The sequence below is a fragment of the Scleropages formosus genome, chromosome 18 (assembly GCF_900964775.1).
Source record: "Scleropages formosus chromosome 18, fSclFor1.1, whole genome shotgun sequence".
Classification (NCBI taxonomy): domain Eukaryota; kingdom Metazoa; phylum Chordata; class Actinopteri; order Osteoglossiformes; family Osteoglossidae; genus Scleropages; species Scleropages formosus.
In genome coordinates this window covers 4804053-4827217 of record NC_041823.1, presented here as the reverse complement: position 1 = coordinate 4827217, position 23165 = coordinate 4804053, and the positions used below count along the sequence as shown (strand labels likewise).

Below are 23165 nucleotides of genomic sequence, written 5' to 3'. Positions count from 1 at the left end.
GCCACAGCGGGGTGGTCTAGTGCAGAGGAAGGGAAGGGAAGGGGTGGGGTCCATTTCTAAATCATCTCAGTGGGAGAAGGAAAAAGCAAAAAAGTAAATTAAAACATTTTACAAGATGTGCTGAATTTGTGTGTTTTTGTGAGTGCTGCAGCCAGAGGTGTTTGGGTCCTGCTGTTGGACACTTAAGTGTCGCAGTTGGAAGCTGTGTTAAGACCCTTTGTGTGAAAGCATGCGCCGTAAGTGTAACTCCAGGTGGAAATGGCTGCTGTGACCCCTATGCAAAGACGGGCTGGACTGCGAACAGGGGCCCTGGGTGTGAGCACACTTTTTACCCGACCTTTTCCCCGGCCGTACGCTGGCCTGCACCGCCCACGGCGCGCCACACTCGGACGGGGGTTTTTCTGGAGTCATGACGTCAGCCGAGAGACAAAGGTTGCACGTCGCCCACGTGGGTGGCCAAGAAGGTAGCGGGTGGCTCGTCCCGGCCAGTGCACGTTCTACAAGGGGCCATGTGGAGGGGGGTTCGGGAGGAGGGAGATGACTCTTTCCATTCCCTCATCACTGATTTTGCAGGTGAACAGGGGGTTTCTGTCACAGATGAGATGCAAACCAGAAAAAAAAAGGCACAAATTGCTTGTCCCTTGAGCTGCATCTCTACTGGGAGTCACATGCAGTTCATGTTTTGTAACTGTCTCCAGGTCTCAACTACTCAGCTATAGCCATCACAGGTCATTAAAGTTAAAATGTTGTACCACACGGGGCTGAAGAGCCATGACTGAAAGGTGAATGAATCCTACCTGTGGTCCTGTGAGACAATCTGTTTAACAGTCCTTTATGTGTTTGTGTGTGTGAGAGAGAAGGGATAACAGGTGCTGGAGTAGTTATCACCTTGCACTCAAAGGTCCTGGCTTTTAATCCCCTTAATCAAGGTACTGATTGAAGGAATGCAGTAAAAGTTACCCCTATTGACAGCAAGGTAAGTAGCTTAGTGTACAAACCTGACACTGGTTGGAGCATCATAAAAATGGACAAAATATATGTAGGTAGTCATTCATATCCCCTGTAAAACCTTTAAAAGTTAGTTAGTTGGTTTAGGACACAGTGAGCTGAGGAATGAATCTGGCAAAAAAAAGAACTTTATTTTTGGCAGTTCAAACATCAACCGCTGCAGGTTCAACTCAAGTCACTCTATAGCAGAAGTGCCACAGCATCTTGACCCCAGACTTTGTTCACAATTAAAATGTAGCCCTGCTAGGAGGAGCAGTTAGACTCCTGTTATGTTAATTCTGTCAGCCCCCAGGATGAGATGCCCTGTAGCCCCAAACCACTCGGGCTGCCCATGGCCACCCCACGACAGATGATTCTCTCACCCCCTTGAAACAGACATCTTAAGCAGACTGCTCTCTGTTACAGATCTCTTTAAAGGTCAGGCATAATCTGAAAATGCCTCGTTCCACTCACTCACACATTTTAAAGCTGTATGTCAATGGCCAACAACTGAGTTAATTGGCTGTAACTCTAAGAAGGCAAAATGTGCAAAAAATGAGAAGTGCAAAATAAAGTTGGCTCACAAGAGTACAGGATCATTTTGTAAAGGAAAAAGTCAACAGAATGGAAAGGGGTCCTTTAACAGTTTCCCCAAGTTTCTTTGGAAAGCTCTCAGCAGCAAGTCCAAATCAATATTAATAGATTTAGTGAGGGGAGTAAGTGTGGGTGACCATAAAGCGTGGGCGTTGATACCAGATGTGGCTCTTTGCCCCAGACAGCATGTACTGTACCTCTGTAGACACTTACTGCAATCCAGGTGTCCACTGTCCACCTGTCCCTGGCATCAGCCCCCACACTGGCTCCAGTTAAGGCAAGGAGAGCCCAGGGGCTCTACCGTAAAGGAGTAAAAATCTCTTGGGATGAAACCAAACGTCACTACACTCCTGTGCGAGTAGAAGCATCATCTGTTACCTTCGTGCTACCACATTACTGTGTCTGAATGAATCGAACCCAAGAGTTTGGACAGAGAGGAAGACGTGGGCATGAAGGAGAGGATGTCGGATGGACAGGTAGGTGTTTGAGGTTTCACAGTTAAGATGTGCTCAGGTAACCGGGAGAGGGATTTTCACTCGGAAGAAATACGGCCACTCGGGGTTGAACCCTAAACCTGTATCCTTATCTGCATCTCCAGAGTGGTGTCTGTATTGCTTCCTCTCCACAGTGTTACACATCAGCAGAGAAGAACTTCATCCAGTGTCATCGGAAATCAGGCAGCCCACGTCCCAGGTGTGTGAAGAAATATCTCACCATCTTGGAGAAGGTCAAAAACAGGATCATTCAGAAGGTGTAGCAGTTGCATTTCAGGAACTCATCTGAGGTTACCCAACAGTGCATCTCTCTCAGACAGAGCACCAGTATGCGAACCGCAGTCCTGGGCTGTAGTTTGCGGGTTGAGTTCCAGCAGGGCCAGGACAGAGAAGCTGGGATGCTTCATCCAATAACATCCATTCGTGTTCAGCCTCAGAATTTCACACAGAAGGAGAAGGTGGAGCAGAGGACGAGTCAGCAGATGGGGGCAGGCAGACTCCTCCCACCTTCAAACACCCTTCAGCCAACTCACTTATCCTTACAGTCCGCCTCCTGCCTGCTACTGGAGAGGCCCTGGAGCTGAAGGTCCACCTTGGCCCGGCGGTTCTTCTGGATGAGGTTCCCGCCAGCAAAGCCCAGCACGCCACCTCCCACAGCGGCTGCCACGCCCGCTATCTTGAATCCAGCCAACAGCCCCAAGGGCCCGCCCACAACCCCGCCCAGCAGGGCACCCGCCACTGGCAATACTGCCATCTTGTACTTAACAGCCTGAAGATGAGGGAAAGGACGAAGGTGACCGAGCAGGTAGTGGAGGGAGGGATGCACGAAAGCAGGGAAAGAAAACAGAGGGGGGGGAAAAAAAAAAAAAAAATTAACTTGACCAAAACATTCACCAAAAACAATGTTATCCAAACAAAGTCTATGAAGTTCAGCTGATAAAAGGTATAACCTGAGGTTCAAGGTCCCAGTCAGTCCAGCATCTATCAGTTTTGAGCATTTAGCCTAAAGTCTACGGTCGATAGGAGCACTGCCCTCCCCCCCCCTCTTAAGATCACTCATGGGGTGGCGGCATCCTAATCAGCACAATTAAAAACACCAGAAGAAATTAGGCGGCTGCGCCCACCACATTCGGCAGGAACAAATTAATTGATAGCCTCTAAAAAGGAGGAGAGTTCTTTGGCCCCCGCCCCCGACATTAATAAAAAAGTCCCCCAAAGAGCCTTGGAGCGCCGACGATGAGCTCCCGCCAGCCACCGCAAATTGATTAACAGTGAACTTTGAAATTAATACCTTTCAAACAGCCTTGTGGTTTTTTTGGAAAATTTAATTTAAGAGATGGAAAACTTTAAATGGGGGGGGAGGGATGCCCGGTCAACGGTGCCGCTGTAATTGCGGCCGCTCAGATTGCAGATAGCGGCAGTTCAAACGGTGTTTTGAGGAGCAGCTGCCTTCTGACGCCCCTCTGATCTCTGATATCCTCTAAAACTGGAAGTTGTTTGTTTTCTCCCTCCCCCCGCTGCTGTTTACAGACAAATTAATTAGCGGCGGCCCCCCGCAGCGGCAGGAGAAAGAGGGGGGCTTCTTTCTGCAGCCGCATCCGGGCTGTTTAATTGCTAATTCTCTGCTATGGCGGCATGGACTTTCTTCGCATCAATTTGAACACGTAAGAAGAAAAGTAAAAGGGCAAGCGCTGTCTCTTATCTGCTGCGGAATCCGGTCCGGGTGTTCAGCCTCGTTTCTTCTCGACCCGCAGGTCCGACTCAGTGCGTTTCTCTCCTAGCTGCGGCCATACACGTCCTGCGCTCTCGACGAAGACCCTCACACACCTGCACACCAGGCGACGTCTCTCGCCCTTAGACGAACAAAGGTGTTTGTGACGTCCTCGTGATACCAACATCTACTCAGAACTCAGCAGAAAAAGCGCTGCCCCCAGGGTCCCTGCAGAACTCCTGACGAATGGCCCCGGAGGCCCGGAGGCCCCGAGCTCCTGTCCTGATCCCTGGTTGACTTAAGGTCCACCTTGAGACGGCACTGGAGACGTCTCGTCTGCACAATCCCACAAAGGAAATGAATTCATGGATTCGGTGCAAACGGGCAAAACACCAAGCGATGAGACACTTCCATGTTGCAATGTGATGTTCTGCACCAAATGGATGGGTAAACAGTATGAAGGAAGCACGGAGTCTCTCCAGGCCCCTCTGTCCGCAGCAGCCAGCAGGGGGCGCAAGGGCAGCTAACAGTTTGTGGAGGTGAATGGAGAGCGGCGCTGCCTCACCTACGTCCAGTCGAGAGCTCCGCCCCCACCTGGTCTCAAGCGGAACCTCAGAAGTGTTTCCAGAGCCTTCACTATGACCATCCACAGCGGGAACTCAACCTGATTGGCTCGGAGCTCGCAGGTCTGCTCGCCTTCCGCAGGCACGCGGACCCGCCTCAAAGGTACGCGTACGCGACTGCCGCAGAATCGTCCGACGCAGGAAATGCGCGTGGCCGGCTGTCGTGTTCAAGTGCACACTTGCACGCCGCTAAATTAGAATTTAATTTATTTTTGTTTTACTTTGAAGGCGGTCTTTTTTCCGTAAAGAGCGCGCAGCTGGAGCGCATGGCCTCGCTCACATGGGGCTATTAGGGAGTCAGGAATTGATGCGTACCTTCAGCGCTCTCGACACTTCCCCGCATTGACTCGCCGCGAGAGACCATCACAACACCCATTGATTTTTCCCTTTCACTCTGCTTTTACCACTCCCCCCTCCCCCCACCCTTATTTCCTTAATTGCAGCTTCCCTCCCTATTCCGGAGGCGGATCAATGGGGGCCACCGCAGCGGATGGCTTGCGAGGCTGAGCGCCATCGATCCCCACCCCCTGCAGGAGCCATCTCCCCACCTGCCCCCTCCCCCTCACCTTCCCTAGGCTCTGGGACCCTTCCTCCACATTTGCAGCAGCGGCGCTGACGTGGTCCTCGATGCTGTCAATCTTCTCCTGTTGGGACTGAGAGAAGATGGAGTTATGTACTGGTGGGGTGGTCCCGCTGGGAGGCAGCGAGACGCCAAGACACACGCATTTAATACCCATAATCAGGGGCTCCATAGGGGGCTACCCCTGCTGGTCCGTGCGGCTGCAGCAGCAGTCTTCCTCTTCCTCCTCGTCTCAGGCTTCGATTCATCTGTTTATCAATTTGCTCTCTTAAAATTTGCGGGAAAACTATTTTTTTGTGGCTCTTAAAGATCTCGACTAGGGGTTGCCTCTGGTTCAAGTAGCACTATGAGCTCTGCTGTTTTATCTTTTAGCAGAATTAAGCTGCCTCTTAATCTCAATGGTTTTAATGAAGACATCTAGCTGTACAAATGGACAAAGTGTTCAGTTAATAAACGTTTCTGAAACTTTTTTCAGAGCAACTTACAGTGTTAGGTTTCTCCACTAAGCTACTTACACTGATTAGGCCACTTACACAGCAGGGCAATTTTTACTGTATCAGTTCAGGGTAAGTACCCTGACCAAGTGTATTTAAAGCAGGAGTCAGGACTCAAAGCTGGTTTCTTCTAGTCTAAAAGTAGTGGTCCTAACCACTATGCCACCTGCTGCCCCCAGGTACAGTTCACCCGTCAATGTTGGGGTAACAAGGCCTACTAGTACAGTATGGTGTCCCAATCTTCACTTCGGTGACTCTGCTGACCAAGATGACAAGTCCCATTAAGGTTTTTCTATTTCTGGACCCTTTAGCAAGGTACTTAACCTGAGGATGCTCCAGGAAAAGTGGATGAATAAACAAAACACACCACCTTGAATAAAATAGCGCAAAAGAGCACATGTATGTGAATGACATACCATAGTGGTAAGAATGGTGAACTTGGAGGGATGTGACCTCAAACCGCTTTCATCAAGCACGGTAATGCTGACTGATCATCGAGACTAGCATGAGTGTGTTCCGGTACACCAGCGAGGACAGGACTGGGGTAAATGCAGGCCAGGTGTAGGCACAGAGGACCCCGCATCGTGTGTTGTGTGTGTGTGCGTACATGTCGGGGAGGGAGGCCGGGTGACTGTACAGGATGCTAATGAAATATTCAGAGAGTGGCAGCTGTTTCTCGCTTTGTGCCCGGGCTGCGTCCGTAGGAGCGCTCAGCGGCCCGCCCTCCCGCTCATTAGGGGCTGCTGGTAAATCTGGCTTTAAAGAGCCCCCTAACCCCCGGCCCACCCCGCCTCCGAGCCCCCCGCCAGCGCCGAGGGACTGAGAGCTGGCAGCAGGGCTCTTCGGAAAGAGGCCAACGTGGCGGTGGGGTTGGGGAGGCGCTGAAGTGGGGGGGGGGGGATTCTCTAACAGGACCTCAGGTGGGCACCACTTGCCTCTGGCAGCTTGTTTTTCTGGCCTCTGAAGTAGAGGTGGGCATGGGCGGGGGGAGCAGCGTGCCCCGACTTAACCCAAGCAAGGGGAGAATTATCAGGGTTAATATGGAACTGTTCAATCACTTGTGCTCCTCTTCATCTTCCTCACCAGGGGGGAAAAAAAAAACAACGTGCCAATGTGCTACCATCTTCTCAACCTTGTTAGAGGTGCTGCTGTTGAATGCCACAGGGCCTTGGAAGTGTACCTCAGCACCGAGTGTTTACCTCGCCGGTCCCCGTACCTCTGCAACACAAATCCCGAGTTAACCCTGCCCCCGCGGGACCTCGGCGACAGCCGCGCTGCCTGTCTTAGCTGGTCCCAGAGGACAGTGCTCGCTAAACAGGCCTAATGAAGGCTGGCTGTCTGCTCCGTCTCTGGAGGATGGAGCCAGGTAAATGTACCGCCCGCCCCTTGAGACCCTCTGAATCCACATGCTGGAGATCCACAAGAACCCTCACATGTGAAAGTGCTGCAGAAGCTTGTGTGGAAATTTACATATCATAAATGATCATTTACATTTATTAATTTAACTGATGCTTTTCTCCCAAGCAGCTTACAATGATAAGCTACTTGACACTGATTTACTTATTTATACAACTGGGTAATTTTTAAAGGCTGAAGGTCTGAGTCCCGGTGAGGATCTGATGCAGTACCCTTGAGTGAGAAGCTTCCTTCAGACACAAAAAATGCGGCTGTATGGACGAAAGAAATTTCAGGGGTTTTGAGTATATGTTTATTATCACGTCTCCGTCAATGAGATATGCGGTGTCTTGGGGCAACTGTACCATTATCTTACAGTAGATGGAGCAGTCGCCGTTAGTCGTTACAACCAAACATTGGCACTCGAAAATAATATCCTACAGCTGACGGGATGACCGTCATAAGTACCGGCGGTTGTAAGCTGAGCGAGCACCACCTGTATTACCATAGCTATCAGCTTCAGAGGTGGATTACGTCAAAAGAAAAAAAAAAAAAAAAGAAAAAAAATTTGACTGCACAGCCAGGTAGTAACCGTCAGGGAATAACTACCACGTCCAGAAGCAAATCCATGGGTTGCTGCTGATTTGGTGTCTGTAATTGCCTGACAATTTGGATTGATGTACACGCTGTGTGAGGGAATGCCAGGTCAGTCACTCTGAGCTGTCAAAGGGCGGTCCATCTGGGCAGCACCCTGGGTCCGTTTCTCCTACCTTTTCAACGGCAAAGCGGCACAGCCTCCGTGTTGGAAACGTAGGCTGCCGATTGGCTACCTCCTCGTGTTTACCTCCTGCGGTGACCGCTGGCCAAAGTGTTTTAATAAAAGCAATGTTTTAGCGCCACAATCAGCATGATCGCAAGTGTCGCCGCTCTCTACGATCCATTTGTCCAGGCTTGTTAGCAGCCGTGGGGTGCGACAGCATGTCATGTTCACGCGGGGCCCCCCTCAATCACCCCCCCGGCCCTGGCAGACGTGGCCCTGATGAGCTTTCTTTGGATCAATACGACACCAGCGGCTTGGTGGAGACAGCCGTAGCTCTCTCCGTGCTGCCTGATGCCTTTCCCGAGCCCTTAGCGTCTCTGTCACCGGGCCACAGTACCGCGAGCAATGTTGTACGCGGCAGTCCAATGGGATCGGGGCCCCCCAATGCCGGGGCTATTACCGCAAGCTAATGGTGATCGATACTTACATGCACCAGCTCCGAGAATTCGTTTACCAGGCCGTTCAGTTCCAGCAGGTCCTGCGAAGAGAACCGCGGCGAAAAAGGGGTGAAATGATCAAACGAGCCGTCTTCTGCACTAAGTGCGAAAAATCATCAGCGCAGAATGTTTAACGCAGGCTGTCAAATAACACAGTCTTAACTCCTTCTGATCAGACACTGATCTAAGAGAGGAACCACATCACAGTCCTGAGAAAGGAGTTACTGAGACATGAGGAGGGCCGGGGGAAGAGGGCAGGGGTTGAGCTTACGAAGATCAGCATTTACCTCCTCCAGCGACTCCCAGGACTCAGCTGCATTCTGGTCCTGAGGGATCTCTGGTAGCTGGAGCTGAACCTGAGCTGGTTCGGGGCCCTTGTCTTCCTCACTACCAGACACAAGGCCTACAGGGAGAGGGACAAGCACAGCGATGTCACCACTCTGGGTTTTCATTTCTTGTTTTGAGAGCCATGTGGCTAACAGGAAGATCAGGGACAGGCCCAAAGTGTCAGGCAGTTGGATATCCCCTGGTCCCACCCTCCACCCACAGTACCCTGTGCGGTGGGTCCTCCTCCAAGGGCCTCCTCAGAGTTCGTGGGCGGTGCAGGCGGTGCGGCCGGCTGCACGTTAGCTGTCTCAGCATGCAGCTTCAGAAAGTCATGGGCGGCTTTGGAGGCATGCTCCCTGATGGGCTGCACCAGCTTCTCTAGGGCCCGTGCGTCCTCCCTCCGCACCCGTCCACACAGCGTCTCCATCTCCCGCAGGTTTGCTCTCAGTTGCTGCAGGGGCGCACGCGAGACAGACAGGAACATCAGGCAGAAGCAAAATGGTTAAGGAACTGTACTTGGGACTGAAAGTTTACACATTTCAAGAGAAAGATCTCGTCCTGCTGCTCAGTTGTTCCATGTTCCGATTCCATGTTCTAGCTGGATTTTTGATCGTCCATCCATCTATTAACAACAACCATTTGTCCTATCCTGGGAACACAATAGATGGGACATGATTTTTGATAATGTTGTGTTCATGTATCTGCTGGATGTAAAGCAGTTGATCTTCCTGGCTGAACAGTCAGTAGCCCGTTGTGACAGATAGCGCTCGGTCCCGAGGGCCTTGCCTTCCTGGCCCGTCTCGTTACTCAGCTGACAGTCTCCCCTGTTCCGACACAAGCAGACAGCGGGGATTAGAAACCATCCAATCAATCAGCCTAGGGCCGCCACGTGTGCAGGCAGGAAGCACAGGTGGGTCAGAGGTCATCATCCTGCCGATAGAGGCATCCCACCCGCGCGCCCTAATTACAGGGTTCTGAATAAACATGTGGGTCTCCCCAATTACATGTGTAAAGACTGGATTAACACGCCGCCACAGACAGATAACAACCAGGTCACCAGCTCCCCTGTGCACCTGCATGATGCGTATGGCAGGCGCCTCCAGTCTCACCCAGCTGAGCATCGGACCCCTTGCAATTACACAAGATCCTCACATCTGCAAGCTGATCAACAATCACTTTTTCCTCCGTCACCCTCTCTAAAATCTGACGAAATTTGTCTAAAATGACGCCAGTCCGTAAGATCTGTATTCCTAAAAAAATTTTTTTTTTTTTTCTTTTTTTTTTTAAAAAAAAAAAAAGTCTCGGGCTCCAATATGAGGCCTGGATGCTGTCCATCACATTAAAAAATGGATTTTATGTGACTGGCAGTTTCCCTCACAGCAATTAAACACCACCTATGAACATTGATCCAGGTTTGCACATAAATCAATGACTGTAAAAATCACTACTGATCAAAACGTTTAATTAAAATTACATCTCTGACAACTGACAAGTTTGCAAACCAGACAATTAAGTTCCACGCAACTTCAACAATCAATTTAAATTCCCATTTGGTAAAACATTATTTATTCAAAATGACATCAGTCTTTAAAAATAGTTTTCTGCCACATGTTAGTAAAATGCTATTACTGATTTCATATAAATAAAAATATATAACCTATATTACCCCCACACACACAAAAGGGGTGACGAAACATGAGAAAACACCACAAAAAAAGGACTCGAACTGTGAAGTAACTAAATCACAAATACAAAGGCAGGCAGACAGGTGAATCATTAGGATGAATAGCAATTACCAATATGTGTCAGCCATAAAGGACGGAGAATTTCTAAAGAAATGTGAGATGCCTTGGGAGAAAAAATTCTGCACATCTACATCTTTTAAAAACAAGTAGAACAGTTTCGAAAGTCATGATGGCAAATGGAAGAACAACTAGAAACAATCCAAAGTCACAATTTGAAGGTCATTAACAGGGACCCACACGATAATGTCTAAAAACCACAAAATAATAGCATTAAAAATTGCCACTGAAATGAATCATCACCTTCATGCCTTAATCTCATCAAAAACTGCACAATACAAGCCTGGTATTTAGCTGGTATTTATGGCAGGGCTGCCTTTAGGAAGCTGTATCTGTGGCCAGTGTTCTCATATCATAGTACCCTTAATCAAGGCACTTGACTGAGCCTGAACTAATACAGCAAAAATACCCTGCTGCATAAAAACCTATGCTTGTAAGCCATTTTTAAATGTCAGTTAAATAAGTAATAGATAATAAATGAACATAAAAATGAGCAGTTGTAGAGCGTACCGTTGTTTGATAAACGATATTTTAAAATTCTATGGAACAGTTCCGGACAAAAGTTCACTTTCTGTAAACTTGTTTGTTCTCACGAGGCATCTGGTTAGCAGGTTTTTGCAAGGAATCACCAACATGTCTTCTCAGCTCTTTTGCAGCAATTTTTAGAGATGTAGACCACCTATAGGTTGCTTTGTTTCCTCTAGCCAGTTCATCCTATATAAATACTGCCAAAGTTACTCAGATGTACAGTCGGCCCTTGGTATTCGCGAGGGACTGTGGCGCAGCCCCCTCGCAAATCCGAAATTCGTAAATAGTTTTTTGACCTCCTAGGGTCTACGGTCTTCACTCTTTTCTCCCTCTTGGCATGCCTTCTTGAAGCTTTAGGAGCACTGCACTTTGGACCAATGACTACAGTTCAAAGTTTTTTGCACAAAGTTCACTACAAATTGCTGCGAGAAAGGCAAGACGAAAAGGCCACTTCGATCACTGCGAAACAAACACGTGACTGAATAATCAAATTCGCGAATATGAAACTCGCGAATCTGGAGGGCCGACTGTACTCACTTTTGACTAGTACTGTACACCAGGCCAGATTTTGAAGATGCCTGCTTACTTCAATCTGTTAACCTGTGCGACAGACATTTTATGGTGTAGACAGCAACCTTTTGGGTTTCTGGGATTGATGGGTGCTCTGCATGGAAATTCACTGGCTAAAGAGTATGAATTAGTGTATGAATTAGAACGTGATTCTATTTAATTTTACTGGTTGTAACCTATGGTGCTACCCTGTTTTCAAACAGTGCTCCTCTACAACTGCTAAACACTTCCTGAACACCAGGATGAAGTTAAATATATTCCTTGGTCTGGCCAATCACCAGATTTGACGCATCATTGTGCTCCAATTCTTATATAAAGTTAGTTAATTCAGAATGTGAAGTAGATTTCCACCCCCGTTCATCCCTCAAAGAACAGAAGATTACTTTCTGAAGAACAGTTCAGTATCCCACTACATGCAGTTCAGGATCTGTTTGACAGTACTGCCTGTATCCAAAGAACAACTGAAGCTGTTGTTCTACTCCTGCACTACTCCTTACTGGTTATCTGATAGTCCAACATGGTTTTTCTTTTCCAACATTTTGTGCATGTAACATATACTTTCCCGAGAGTAACACAAAAGTACTTCAAGCATTCAGAACTTCTTTTTGAGAAATAAAATTTAAATTATTAAAAAAAAAAAAAAAAAAAATCTCCTTGTTGACTGGCCTCAAGAAGACTCGATGGAAATCAGCTGACTGCAGGGGAAAGTTGTGTGGTACTGTTGTAGGTCATGGAAACGGCAGAGTTTCACAAACTGCTCAAAGCCATATGGTCACAAATCATAAGCTGAAAACATCCCACTTCTGACACCACGTCCACTGCAACATGTGCAATAACTAAGTACAGTTAAACGGTTAAAACATATGACCTTTTACACAGGCTATGTGTTACAGCTAATGGCACCACCTACAGCCCATGCAGTGAAGAAGTGAGGAGTGGGGAGACCAAAAACCACAACAAAAATGTAAACACTGAGGTTACAAAAAACCTACAGCTTTCTGCTGCCCTACTCCTGAGCCGTTGAGGGAGGTGGCCGTGGGCGTCTTGTTTCTGCTGTTTTTGTGTTTTTCAGACAGCTCTTTGAAGCCAGACGCAGGTGGTTTAGCAGGGGCCGCGGAGACGTCTCGTGTATCACGTCAGTCAGTGGGAGACAGACGCAGATCGCCAAGGGAGTGGGCTTTTGGAGCAGCAGGGACGCTAACTGTAGACTGTGGCGGTGTGCAGCCATCATTCACCCTCACCCAAAGAGAGTGAGAGAGAAGGAAAGAGAGAGAGTGGTGGGAGGCCACCTGAAAATAACTCAGCTCATCCTTCTGCAGGCATGCTAACATCTAACTTCAACTGCCACTCCGGCAAAACTGCCAGCGGCCAAACGGGCAGCGCCAGAGTACCTACGTGACTGCCACAGGGCCAGGATCTTGCTACATCTACCTGGGGACCACATCCACAGCTCTGAAGACCACAGTAGAGCTCCATAACCATTCACCACCCTAAGGTCACATCACAGCAGCATCACTAGCATATCACTCTCTCCCAAAACCCTTTCGCCAAGGAATTATACCAAATTTATTGGAACCATATTACCCCTTTATATGAACCAGGAAAAAAAGCAGCCATTTTTAAACATTTTAAAAGCAGACAACAAGACAGAATAACTAGATATGCAGGGTGACTCTAACCAGTCCAGGAAAGTCTTTGGTGCAGTTAAGTCTATATGGCTAAGACCTTTTTTCAGAATGAAGCTATAATAAGTGTGATTGATCATGTACAAGAAGAACATGAGGAAATCAAGCATTTGTGCAGTGGAGGTGAATGTGTCCTGGTTAAATTCTCATGTCAACACGGGAGCGAGCAGACTTTGGCGAGGGAAAGGTTGGCCCAAACAGTGCTGTAACTGGGCTGATTAAAACTGGCTGAAGATAAAACCTGAATAATTAACTCCTCAAAAGAGGTGACAGCTTCCCTAACTGCCGTGACACATCAAGGGATGCAGAGGATCACAAAGCCCTTGTGAGCCTTAATCTCATTTCCTTTGTCACGCACGCTAATTACGCCGCTCTGATCCCTTTCCTGTTGGGCCTTATTGATCCTCCACACCTCCCGGCTTGCAGGCTACCTTCGCTTTCGGCCTGGGCACTAACAGAAGGAGAACCCATGCCGAGGGAGTAGAGCAGATGATCGCCAAAGTAAAGAGCTCAACTTCTATCTTACCTCAAAATATTCTCTGCAAACAGACACTGGTTCTGAGAAAGTCCACGGTCTCAAGAGTTTGGTGGGATTCAGGCATGATCGGTTTCCAAATTAACCCAATTTCAGTTCTTTTTTAGTTTCATTGTGGCTTTTCGATGCCTGGATTACCAGGGACCTGGTCCACCTTAAAGTACCATATACCAATGCTATCCACTCATTCCACTCCCCTTCACATCACCCATCCATCAGCCCCATTTCAATACAGTCAGTTGTCATCATCATCATCATCAACACCTTCTACCCCTCCTGGGGCATAGGCTGCCAACAAGGGCTCTCCAGACATCTCTGTCCTGTGACCAAGAACTGAGATGTCTTGAAGTTTTCTTCTTGGCATTTCTGTAGCTACAGTCAGTTGTGCTATAACACAAAAGTTGTATTCCTGTAAAACATAGCACTATGCCAATTCACATAGTGAACACAATAGTTTTAATGGGAAAATGGGGCTGGGGCAGAGTACATTATAAAGCTTAATCACCACCTGCTAAAACCTCACAGCATCCCATAACCTAGCTAGAAGACAATGCTAAACATGCCAAAAATCTATAACATATTGCAAGTGAATGATTAAGCACATTAAAACAATAAAATATGCAGTTCTTTTCTTTCAGTGTGCATAACATCCAACTTCTGTTTTAGTGTTATAGTCTTTCTTTAATGATCTCATTTGATTACCCGAAAGCTTCTTTATTCTCTTGTCAGCCATGTTTAACTGTAATACACTACATGAAAATCAGACTAAAAATATAGTGCAAGTTCAAATTTCAAGAGGAATCACATTATTCCTAAACTGCAGTCGTAAAACTTTGCATTACGTCGGCTCTGTTCTTCTGTTGACTCATTGTGTTATATCCAAAAGGTGTCATTAAAACATGTGGAACAGCAGGACCCACTGCAATTTTTGGCAAAATAAGGCTCCTTCTGATCTTACATCTGTGCTGAGTGGCAGAGCCCCTACCTCACGTTTTATGGAATAAGTTGATCACAACACATGGTGAGAGGAACCCCACATGAGCGTGAGTATTGTGCACAAATCCTAGACCGACACATTTAAATGTCCAACTTTGGAGGTGCAAAGCAACAACTCTTCCCCTGGATCTATCTTGCATCGCTGAGTGTTATGAACCAGACATAAATGTATGTACCAATGTGTATACCAATTCTTCAAGTGGGCTGACAAGTTTTCATATTATGACTACACACTTTCTTTTCTTGGTGTCATTCTTTCATCTTTCCTAATAACCAAAAATGTTGCTTCAATACAGGGAACCAAAACGTGGGAGGGCTGATTCAGAGATGGATCGGAGGGCCAGCAACGATTTTGCACCGTCATTCAGAGAATCTAGCCCTAAACCATACAATATTAAGCAGATCAGATATCATGCACCACAGCAACGTGGGCTTGTAGATACATGTGGCAACAGACTGCCTCGGCTCCCTAACTGTCAATCTTTTATTGTTTATCCATTGCAATCCTGCACAAGCACCGTTTCCTTCTGCTTCTGACCTCTGCATAATTATCTCTATTCGATAAAGAGAAACTGAGGAAAAAAACTAACACTCCTCATATGAAGAAGCTGTCTGCTACTTGCACATAAAACCAGAATAAAATTAAATGTCTTGGATTTATTTACAAATTTCCACAAGATCAAACAGGGGGGTACTTTGACTGCAATATCTTTTTGAATATTAAACAATCCAATCCTTGGCGTGTCTGAAAGGTCTAGTCTTCACATACAAGATCACACATCGTGTGATCAAGTTCAAAGTGAAAGGTGCTCTCATCAAGTGATGTTGCTGCAAAAACATACATATACAACAGCCCTCCATGGACTGAGTTTGAGCCTTTCTTAAACAAAAAGCAATGCAACTACTGTAATACTAGCGTTACAAGTTAATGGGAAATTAATTAAGTAAGAACTCTCTTAATGATACTTACAATATGATCATCAAAATCACTGCATGCACACTGGGTCAAATCTCTCAGTAGCTTTAGTGCAATTTTCTATTATTCTGTGATCAGCAAAACAGGATTTTTGTGGTAAGGAACAAGACAATTCCATGGGAGACAAAGACGCAGTGGACTGAGTAGGACAGCAGATGCAGATCACATTCACAGGCGATCAAATGTGACAATGAGAAGTCTGAATGACAAGAATGACCAGTCACCCAACCCTGGACTGAAATTTTTAACGTCTTCTAGGCTCCTAAAAGAAGTTCTGGGAGGGTGGGAATTCATGGTGTCTGCTGATATCAACACCTTAAAAACTTGGTAATACCAGCATCCTAGCATTAGAATGACATTTATTCCATGCAATTTCTGTATATACCTACACTGTACAGTAGACATGACAGGTTATCATGGTTAACCTATGAAACTCTTCATTGCTGATGTAATGAACTCATATTTTTCTATGATATGTATGTCGCTTTGGACAAAAGCTTCCGCTAAATGAATAAATGTAAACCAACACTCCCCAAGTCCATCAGCTAAGGCATCTCCGTTATGCGGAGTCCTATACTAAGGAAGTAGAGAGGTGACATAAAACCTCACCCAGATGACTGTAAATTCCCTTCGCTTTTAACCATGCCGCAGTTGGTACCACAGAAACCCAAAAGGTTTGCCCTGGATGCATACTAATTTTGCATTTACATGCAGTTTTGGTTGTTTTCGTCAAATGCAAAAGACAGGAACTTTGCGAATGAGGCCATAGAGAAAATATATCAAAGTTCTGACCTGACACTATAACAACAAGGTCAAACCGTTGCCTATAAACTATTGAACCATTCAGACATTACCACATGTGTACTGATGCTTAGAAAAACACATACTACTAAGGTCGTATGAAATAACAAGAACCAAGGCTTTCCTTTTAAAAGCTCTGGATACACTTTTCCAGTGTTAAATGGACACTCATTATACAGACATTTGCTTATTTGGATTCAATAAATTTAAACTACTCCAAACTGTATAAGGGCTGTTTCCTCAGGTATCCAGACTTCCGTTTTTAAGTGCACCAAATCCAGGGTGAAATGTATCCGACTGTACGAACTGCAAGGGCCTTCTGCTCACATTGGTAACTGGTCCCAGTAGCTGAACGCCAAAAAGCTGCGAGTACAAGCTGAGAATCCCGACAATGGACACGATCGCAGCTTGTGTTTATGCGAAACATTTCATTGTACAATCATATGCCCATACCTTCATTGATCACAGCGTTTCACGTGTACCTGCTTTGTTTCATTACTCACCCAAAGGACGTTTAAAAAATTCATAAAGAAAAAGAACGGCTCAAAAAGAGCCAGCTTCATCCTGATTAGGACTGTTGCCTTGTAATCTTAAGGTTCCTGGTTCAAATCCTGCTGTAGTAACTTTGATCAAGGTATTTATGCTGAATTACTTGAGAAAGAACACTATTCTGTATGCATACATTGGTTTAAAAAAAAAAAAAAAAAAATGTCACCTTGGACAAAGGTGTCCGATCAAAAAAAAAAAAAAAAAATATTTAACGCAAGTTTGGAATCATCAAAGCCAGCAGGGCTGCTGGTAGTATAGTGGTTGTAGCTGCTGTCTTTGGACCCAAAGGTTGCAGGTTCAAATATCACCTCCGCCTGTAGTACATGAGCAAGGTATCCAGTTGAAAGAAAAGAAAAAAAAAATCCATTTAATTTTGCCAGGTATAAATGGGTAAATTGTAAATAGCTTAACAATATAAGGTGCTTTGGAGAAAAGCATCAGCTAAATGAATAAAAATGTAAGCGGGCACTGTGACAAAAACTATAATGTGCCACATAAAAGGTTACAGAATTAGTTTTCTATATATTTTTTACTTCAAAGTCAAAGTCATAGGCTAAGTTACGTCATAGTCAAAGTCCTTTAAATGAACTCTGCGCTCTGGCAGCTCTGGTGCATGTCCCATTTTGACTTTTGATATTCCATTTAAATGATATTTAATACACATTGTGTAAACAGCTCACAAATTAGTAAAAAATAACCCTTGTGCTCATATCCCTGTTTAACTGTGAAAACAGTCATGAAACTTGCAGTCTGCAACATACTAACTTCAGCCACATCATCAACACCGATAGCAGTGAGGACCTTTTTCATCATGCTTCAAATAATATAAGTATTGATTATTCAGTATTTTCATTTTAAGTGAACCTTCTTTAATGAATTATAGTTTCCAATAACAAATAATGCAAATAGTTTCCTCTTCATCTCTGGTCTGGATTTAAGGGGGGGGGGGGGGGGGGGGGGGGGGGGGGGGGGGGGGGGGACTTTTCCTGGACCTTTCACTGCAAATGTCACTACGCTTCTTTGTGGAAAAATACTGCATTGCTGCACTGATCATTGACAACCCTGATACTCTATTGCTTTTTTCCAGGAATGCAAATTTTCATCATCCACTGGCCTTGAAGGTTCAATTTTAGTGACAGCTATTGAGTACAGCCGCTTAAGCAGGAACCACTCATATCATAAGCCAGCATGACTTGCTGCAACTCCTATTATTTATCTAATGCCAAAAGTAAACCAAGAATGTCTCAAATTTAACATATTCTTTACCCCACAAAACATTATTTCTTCAGTCACATCAGCTTACAGATGGGGTAATTCATAGTTACACGTATGTTTAAAGTGGGGAAAAATGCAATATATTAAAACATAATTTATCTTTTGTTAAAAAAAAAAAAAAAAAAAAAAAGGTGTGTGTTTTATGCTCCTTGCTCTCCTGGGGGTTGGAGCTACACTGTGGGGAGAGTGCGTGCATGTGTGTGGGCCATGTGGCGATGCAAAGGAGTGTGTGCAGCATAGCTGTGGCCTCCCCCTTACCTGCACTGTGCGGCTGGCGTTGATGTGCTCTTGATGCAAGCGATCCCACTGCTTGCAGCGCTGGTACTGGGGGGTGGGGGTTGGTGGGGCGCAGAGAAACAGACCTGTTAGCGCACATGAACTGCCTACCGAATCATATGTGTTAACCACATGTGCACAAATCTCACCCATCAGCTAAACACACAGATACAGAGTGCGCCAAGTATTTGCGAAATGTCTCTTTCACTGAATTTAGGTTGTTGCCTAAGCAACAAGCATTGAGCAATTAGCATACTAAATGGTTTCAGGTAATGAGGACTACTCCTTCACTGGTTTCATAAAATCTCGCATTCACATCTATTTCACATCTTTTCATTAAAGGTGCTCAGTGGTAGAAGTGTAGGGCTCCTCTTGAGCCTCGAACTAGAACCTACAAGCTTTAAACAAACTAGATCTTACCTTTTTGGTAAGTTGAGCTCCTTAATCAATTACCCACTTTCTTGTTCTCACCTGGCACACAAGGCCAAAAATATTGGGCAATGGGCATATGGCTATAGGCCCTACACCTTGCAATGCCTGCCTTGTAAAACGGTTCAGAAAAATTTTAGCACTATAGGCAAGAAATTTATACCAACATGGACAAGTGTGACTGGAGATGAAGCAAACTGTGTGAGAAAATACATCAGACTCATTCTTCCTGAGTGCTGAAAAACTGTCAAATCTGAAGGTCAATACCGGAAAGGCAATGAGCAGATGCCAATCTGAACAAGTCACTATAAAACATTTTATTGTCTTTTAAAATTCTTCCACCCATTAACTCTTATCCCGGTCACCATATTTCAACAGAACCAAACACCATTCAAAGTATAAAAATCAATGTGTTTCGCATGTGTCGACATAAATTAATCTTGGTTAACGTGTATAATGATTATGTACCTAAAACAAATTTAAAACTCCCTACGGTCAAAGGAAAGCAGATGACTCCAACAGGGGATATAATCTTAAATATTAATTTCATTGTTCTGTTCCAGTAATCACCACGCTGGCCCCTGTCTGAAGGTGTCTGGCCACCAGATAATGCCTGCCTGCACCCAGCTGGGAGAGGATGGTCTCAGCGTGGTTGCCAGCCGTTGCCGTGTCCTGGGCCAGCTGGCAGCATGAGGAGAGTGGCCCCGGCTGTGGGTGGGGGTCTGGGCGGGGGGCCCATGGCACCCTCCCCTCCACCCCGCTGACAGTGACAGGTGGGGCCCGCCGGCCCTCGGCACACGCTACTAATCCTCCACCTGGCCTCTGCGTCGGGCTGGCGGTGGATTCAATAGCAGACCCGCCGCCCACCTCGATTCCACCCCTGTCCCACCCCAACCCACCCTACGCTTGTTCCAAATCTACCGTGGAAATGCCAGTTTTAGGCTGGACTGTCTTTCTTCGCTTGACAAAGAAATCATTGTCCAAAACAAAAATGTAAACCGTGCACTTAAAAAACAGCTTTGAGACTGAGAGCTAAAGAAATGTACAGAATCAGTGAAAAGTGAGAGTCCACTTTGGCTACCTGGGCATCACCTGTATGGGAGAACCTGGATAGGAGAATGAAAGCAAAGTAACACACTAAGTGTCCCCCATCTCCGGTTACTGTTGCAGAAAAGCTGGGAAGAAATGGCAAACCTCCGTTCCTGCTCAACTATTTTACCCAAATGCTGAAAGTGAGAACAAACTAGGGCAGCTGATAACGTTGTGGTTACAGCTGCTTCCTTTGGATCCGAAGGTTACTGGTTCAAATCTCACCTACAGCTGTAGTACCCTTGCTTGAGCAAAGTACTTACCCTAAATTGCGCCAGTAAAAACTAACCATCTGTATAAATGGGCAAATAATTGTAAGTAGCTTAACAATGTACGATGCTCTGGAGAAACCTGTCAGCTAAATGAATAAATGTAGCGTAATTCTCCAGGAAGTGGACTCACTTTTCACTGGTAGTGTGGCTCTAAAACCAGTTCGGGGAGCAGCCCTAAATAAACAAGTATGTCAGCAGAGCTGCTTTCAGAATAAAGACATATTTTATGTTGTCCACACTTCACTCATTCCGCACTGACTACAGCAGAAAAGCAACATGGTCCAGTTTGATCGCTGGTAACAGACTGAATTGGGATGGATGCAACTTGGACCCAATACACACTGTGTGTGTGTGTGTGTGTGTGTGTGTGTGTGTGTACCTTCTCAATGTTCATCTGGTGCTTACGCAGTCTCTCTAGGTCTGTTGGGATAGCCACTTTGATGAACTTGTGGATTGGTGCCTCCAGGCGCCGCAGTGGCAGCAGCTTTTCACCCTGGTTGCTCATGCTGTGGCTCCCGGAAGGCTCGTGCTCTACTCTGCTTCCTCCCTAGGGGCGCTCTGCTGCTCCACACCCAGGACACAAGGCTATTTATTGCTCGCACCCAACCAGAACAGCAGACTTCACCTCTGCTGGCTGAGGATCACCCGGAAGAACCAGGAGCCTGAAACACCAACAAATTAAATGAAACCATCACCTCAGTTATGTCTGCACCTGTGTGTGAACAAGCGGGACACAAGATGATTCTTCATCTTATTCTCATTAATGTTTGACTGCAGCCATAATATCTACGGTAGATCAGTGGACTCTGAGCTGAAGGTGTGAAGCAGAGGTTTCACCGTCAGAAAGATTCATGTGACAACATGACATATATAATGGGGTAGCAGTTGGTGTACTGGTTACAGCCATCACTTTGCAGTCAAAGAACCAAGGTTAAAATCCCATCTCCTGCTGTAGTACCTTTAAGAAAAGTACTTACCCTGAATTGCTCCAGTAAAACTGACTCTGTGGTATAACTGGGTAAATCACTGTAAGCAGCATACCATTGCAACTTCCTCTGTGTCAGCTAAATTAATTAATTAATCTAAATAATCCTTTAACTGGTACATGATGGCTGATTCGTGGTTCTTCATGCTCTCATTTACTTCCTTTTACCCTGTCAACATGCTCTTAAACAGGTTTAGTCCCTGATCATTGCAAAACTCAAGTGTCAGTCATGTAGTACTCAGTACTTGATTTTACTCTATTGTAATGAAATACTACTTCCATTTACACGGGGGGGGGGGGGGGGAGAACACCCTCCAAAGCGAATTAAAACGTGACACTTCATACACAGATTTGCTCATGTATACAGCCTGGTGATTTTAAGTGGATCAATTCTGGGTAAGTACCTCGATCAAGGGTACAACAGCAGGTCGGATTAAACCTCGCAACCTACAAATGCACAGGAAATGGTACTAATCACCACGCTACGTGCCGCCGGAAATCTTTTGCACAGCAGCCCTTTGGCTCTATAAAGAGTAGCGAGTTCTCGGTGACGGATCGGTACGATATACCTCATTTCACCGCCTTTCTTCTGCCTAAATACGTTCACTTACTGACTTCTCATGTTTTGCTCCTGCAACCAAGTGCAATTTTCCTCTAGGATTCAGAAAACTTCTTTGCTCATTCGAACCCTTTCCCTTCGACCACAGAGCGACAGCTCTAACTACCCAGCTGCCTACCAGCTCAGCATGCGATGATTTACATTTACACTTATTTATTTAGCAAAGGCTTTTGTCCAAAGTGACTTCCAGGGAACTCTATGTAGTGTTATCATGAGCCCACACACCTTATATTATTCACCACGGTGACTTACACTGCTAGATACACTACTTACACTGGGTCACTCATCCATACAGTTGGATTTCAGCGCACTTAGGACCTACTCTGGGACTGTACTACTAACTTCAATACTCAAGAGCGAGTCACTACTTCTATTTCAAAAAGAACAAACGTTCAAATAACAGCGACGTCCTGAAAACACTGACACCGCTGTCCACAAAAACTAGAGAATTCGTGGGAAAGGAAACGAGACTGTTGTAGGACACAGCAGCAGCAGGAGCCAGAAAACTTTTGCTTTCGGTCTGACGTGACATTCATTGTGAACAGCACAAAACGTTAACTATTTATTTTCTGATAGCACAACTCACTCAACTATAAGGGTTTAGTTGGTTAACTAATAAAATAGGAGGGGAAATTCGCCACGGTGGTTTCTGTAAACTCTGGAAGACGCACAGCAGCTGGAACGACGCTGCTAAGTGAGTGACGCGGTCGACATCATCATCATCGATTCAGACTCCGACGCGCGACCATTTTACTAATAAAGTTCACCCACCTCACCGGAAAACTGGATTAACGCGTTACTTTCGTCACGAGTACCGCCTTGTCGTGTCGATAAAAATGCGATACGAAGAAAAAAAAAACCGCGCCTGGTGGGAACTTTCTGTTTATAAACAAAGTTTCCGCTCTCTTCCTTGTGCGTCGGCCAATTGCTTCCGGCTTCCGACTCCGAGCCGGAACGAAATGTTCCTCAAAGAAAGTTCCCAAAGTTCTTCCGATTTCAGAAATTCGCGGGCAAGGAAGGAAATAATCCCAAGAATGAGATTCGATATAAAAATCGATTTTAATCGAAAATGCAAAGTCGATTGTGTTTAGCTGTCTCGTCTTGGAATTATTTCAGAACTCCCCCACACAGAAAAAAAATCATGTAGTTAATAAGCATACTCATTTAGTAACAGACTGAATAATTTCATTTTTTTTCTGAAAGAGACTCTCAAGTGTACATCATGCAGCGACTTGTGTAATGAATCGGCGGAAGAGGAAATAACCGTGATTTGATTTAAAATAAACTGGAATCAAAAGTGGAGTTGATTACATTTA

The 23165-nt window shown here is 45.7% G+C and overlaps 1 protein-coding gene across 2 annotated transcripts; it reads right to left on the bottom strand.

The window, feature by feature from the left end:
* Nucleotides 1-1125: 1125 nt before the first annotated feature.
* On the bottom strand, nt 1126-22778 carry stx17 (syntaxin 17). 2 transcript variants are annotated; one of them, XM_018763070.2, is made up of 8 exons: nt 22621-22778; nt 20625-20907; nt 18438-18503; nt 8688-8913; nt 8423-8538; nt 8126-8176; nt 4976-5062; nt 1126-2844 (listed from the first exon to the last, which is right to left on the bottom strand). In XM_018763070.2, exons 2-8 carry the CDS (start codon nt 20748-20750, stop codon nt 2605-2607), a joined length of 912 nt encoding a protein of 303 aa, XP_018618586.2. In that variant the 5' UTR covers nt 20751-20907; nt 22621-22778; the 3' UTR covers nt 1126-2604. The 2 variants fall into 2 exon arrangements, with proteins under 2 accessions (XP_018618586.2, XP_018618587.2); XM_018763071.2 differs by having other exon boundaries at nt 2785-3928.
* Between the last annotated feature and the right edge of the window lie 387 nt (nt 22779-23165).

Bases quoted from the DNA above. Each gene is read 5' to 3' on its own strand.
- stx17 (XM_018763070.2), bottom strand. From the start codon at position 20,750: ATGAGCAACCAGGGTGAAAAGCTGCTGCCACTGCGGCGCCTGGAGGCA. The intron at 18,504-20,624 runs GTACACACACAC...CCCACCCCCCAG, and splicing joins ACCAGATGAACATTGAGAAG to TACCAGCGCTGCAAGCAGTG. The intron at 8,177-8,422 runs GTAAATGCTGAT...TTCTCTTCGCAG, and splicing joins CCTGGGAGTCGCTGGAGGAG to GACCTGCTGGAACTGAACGG.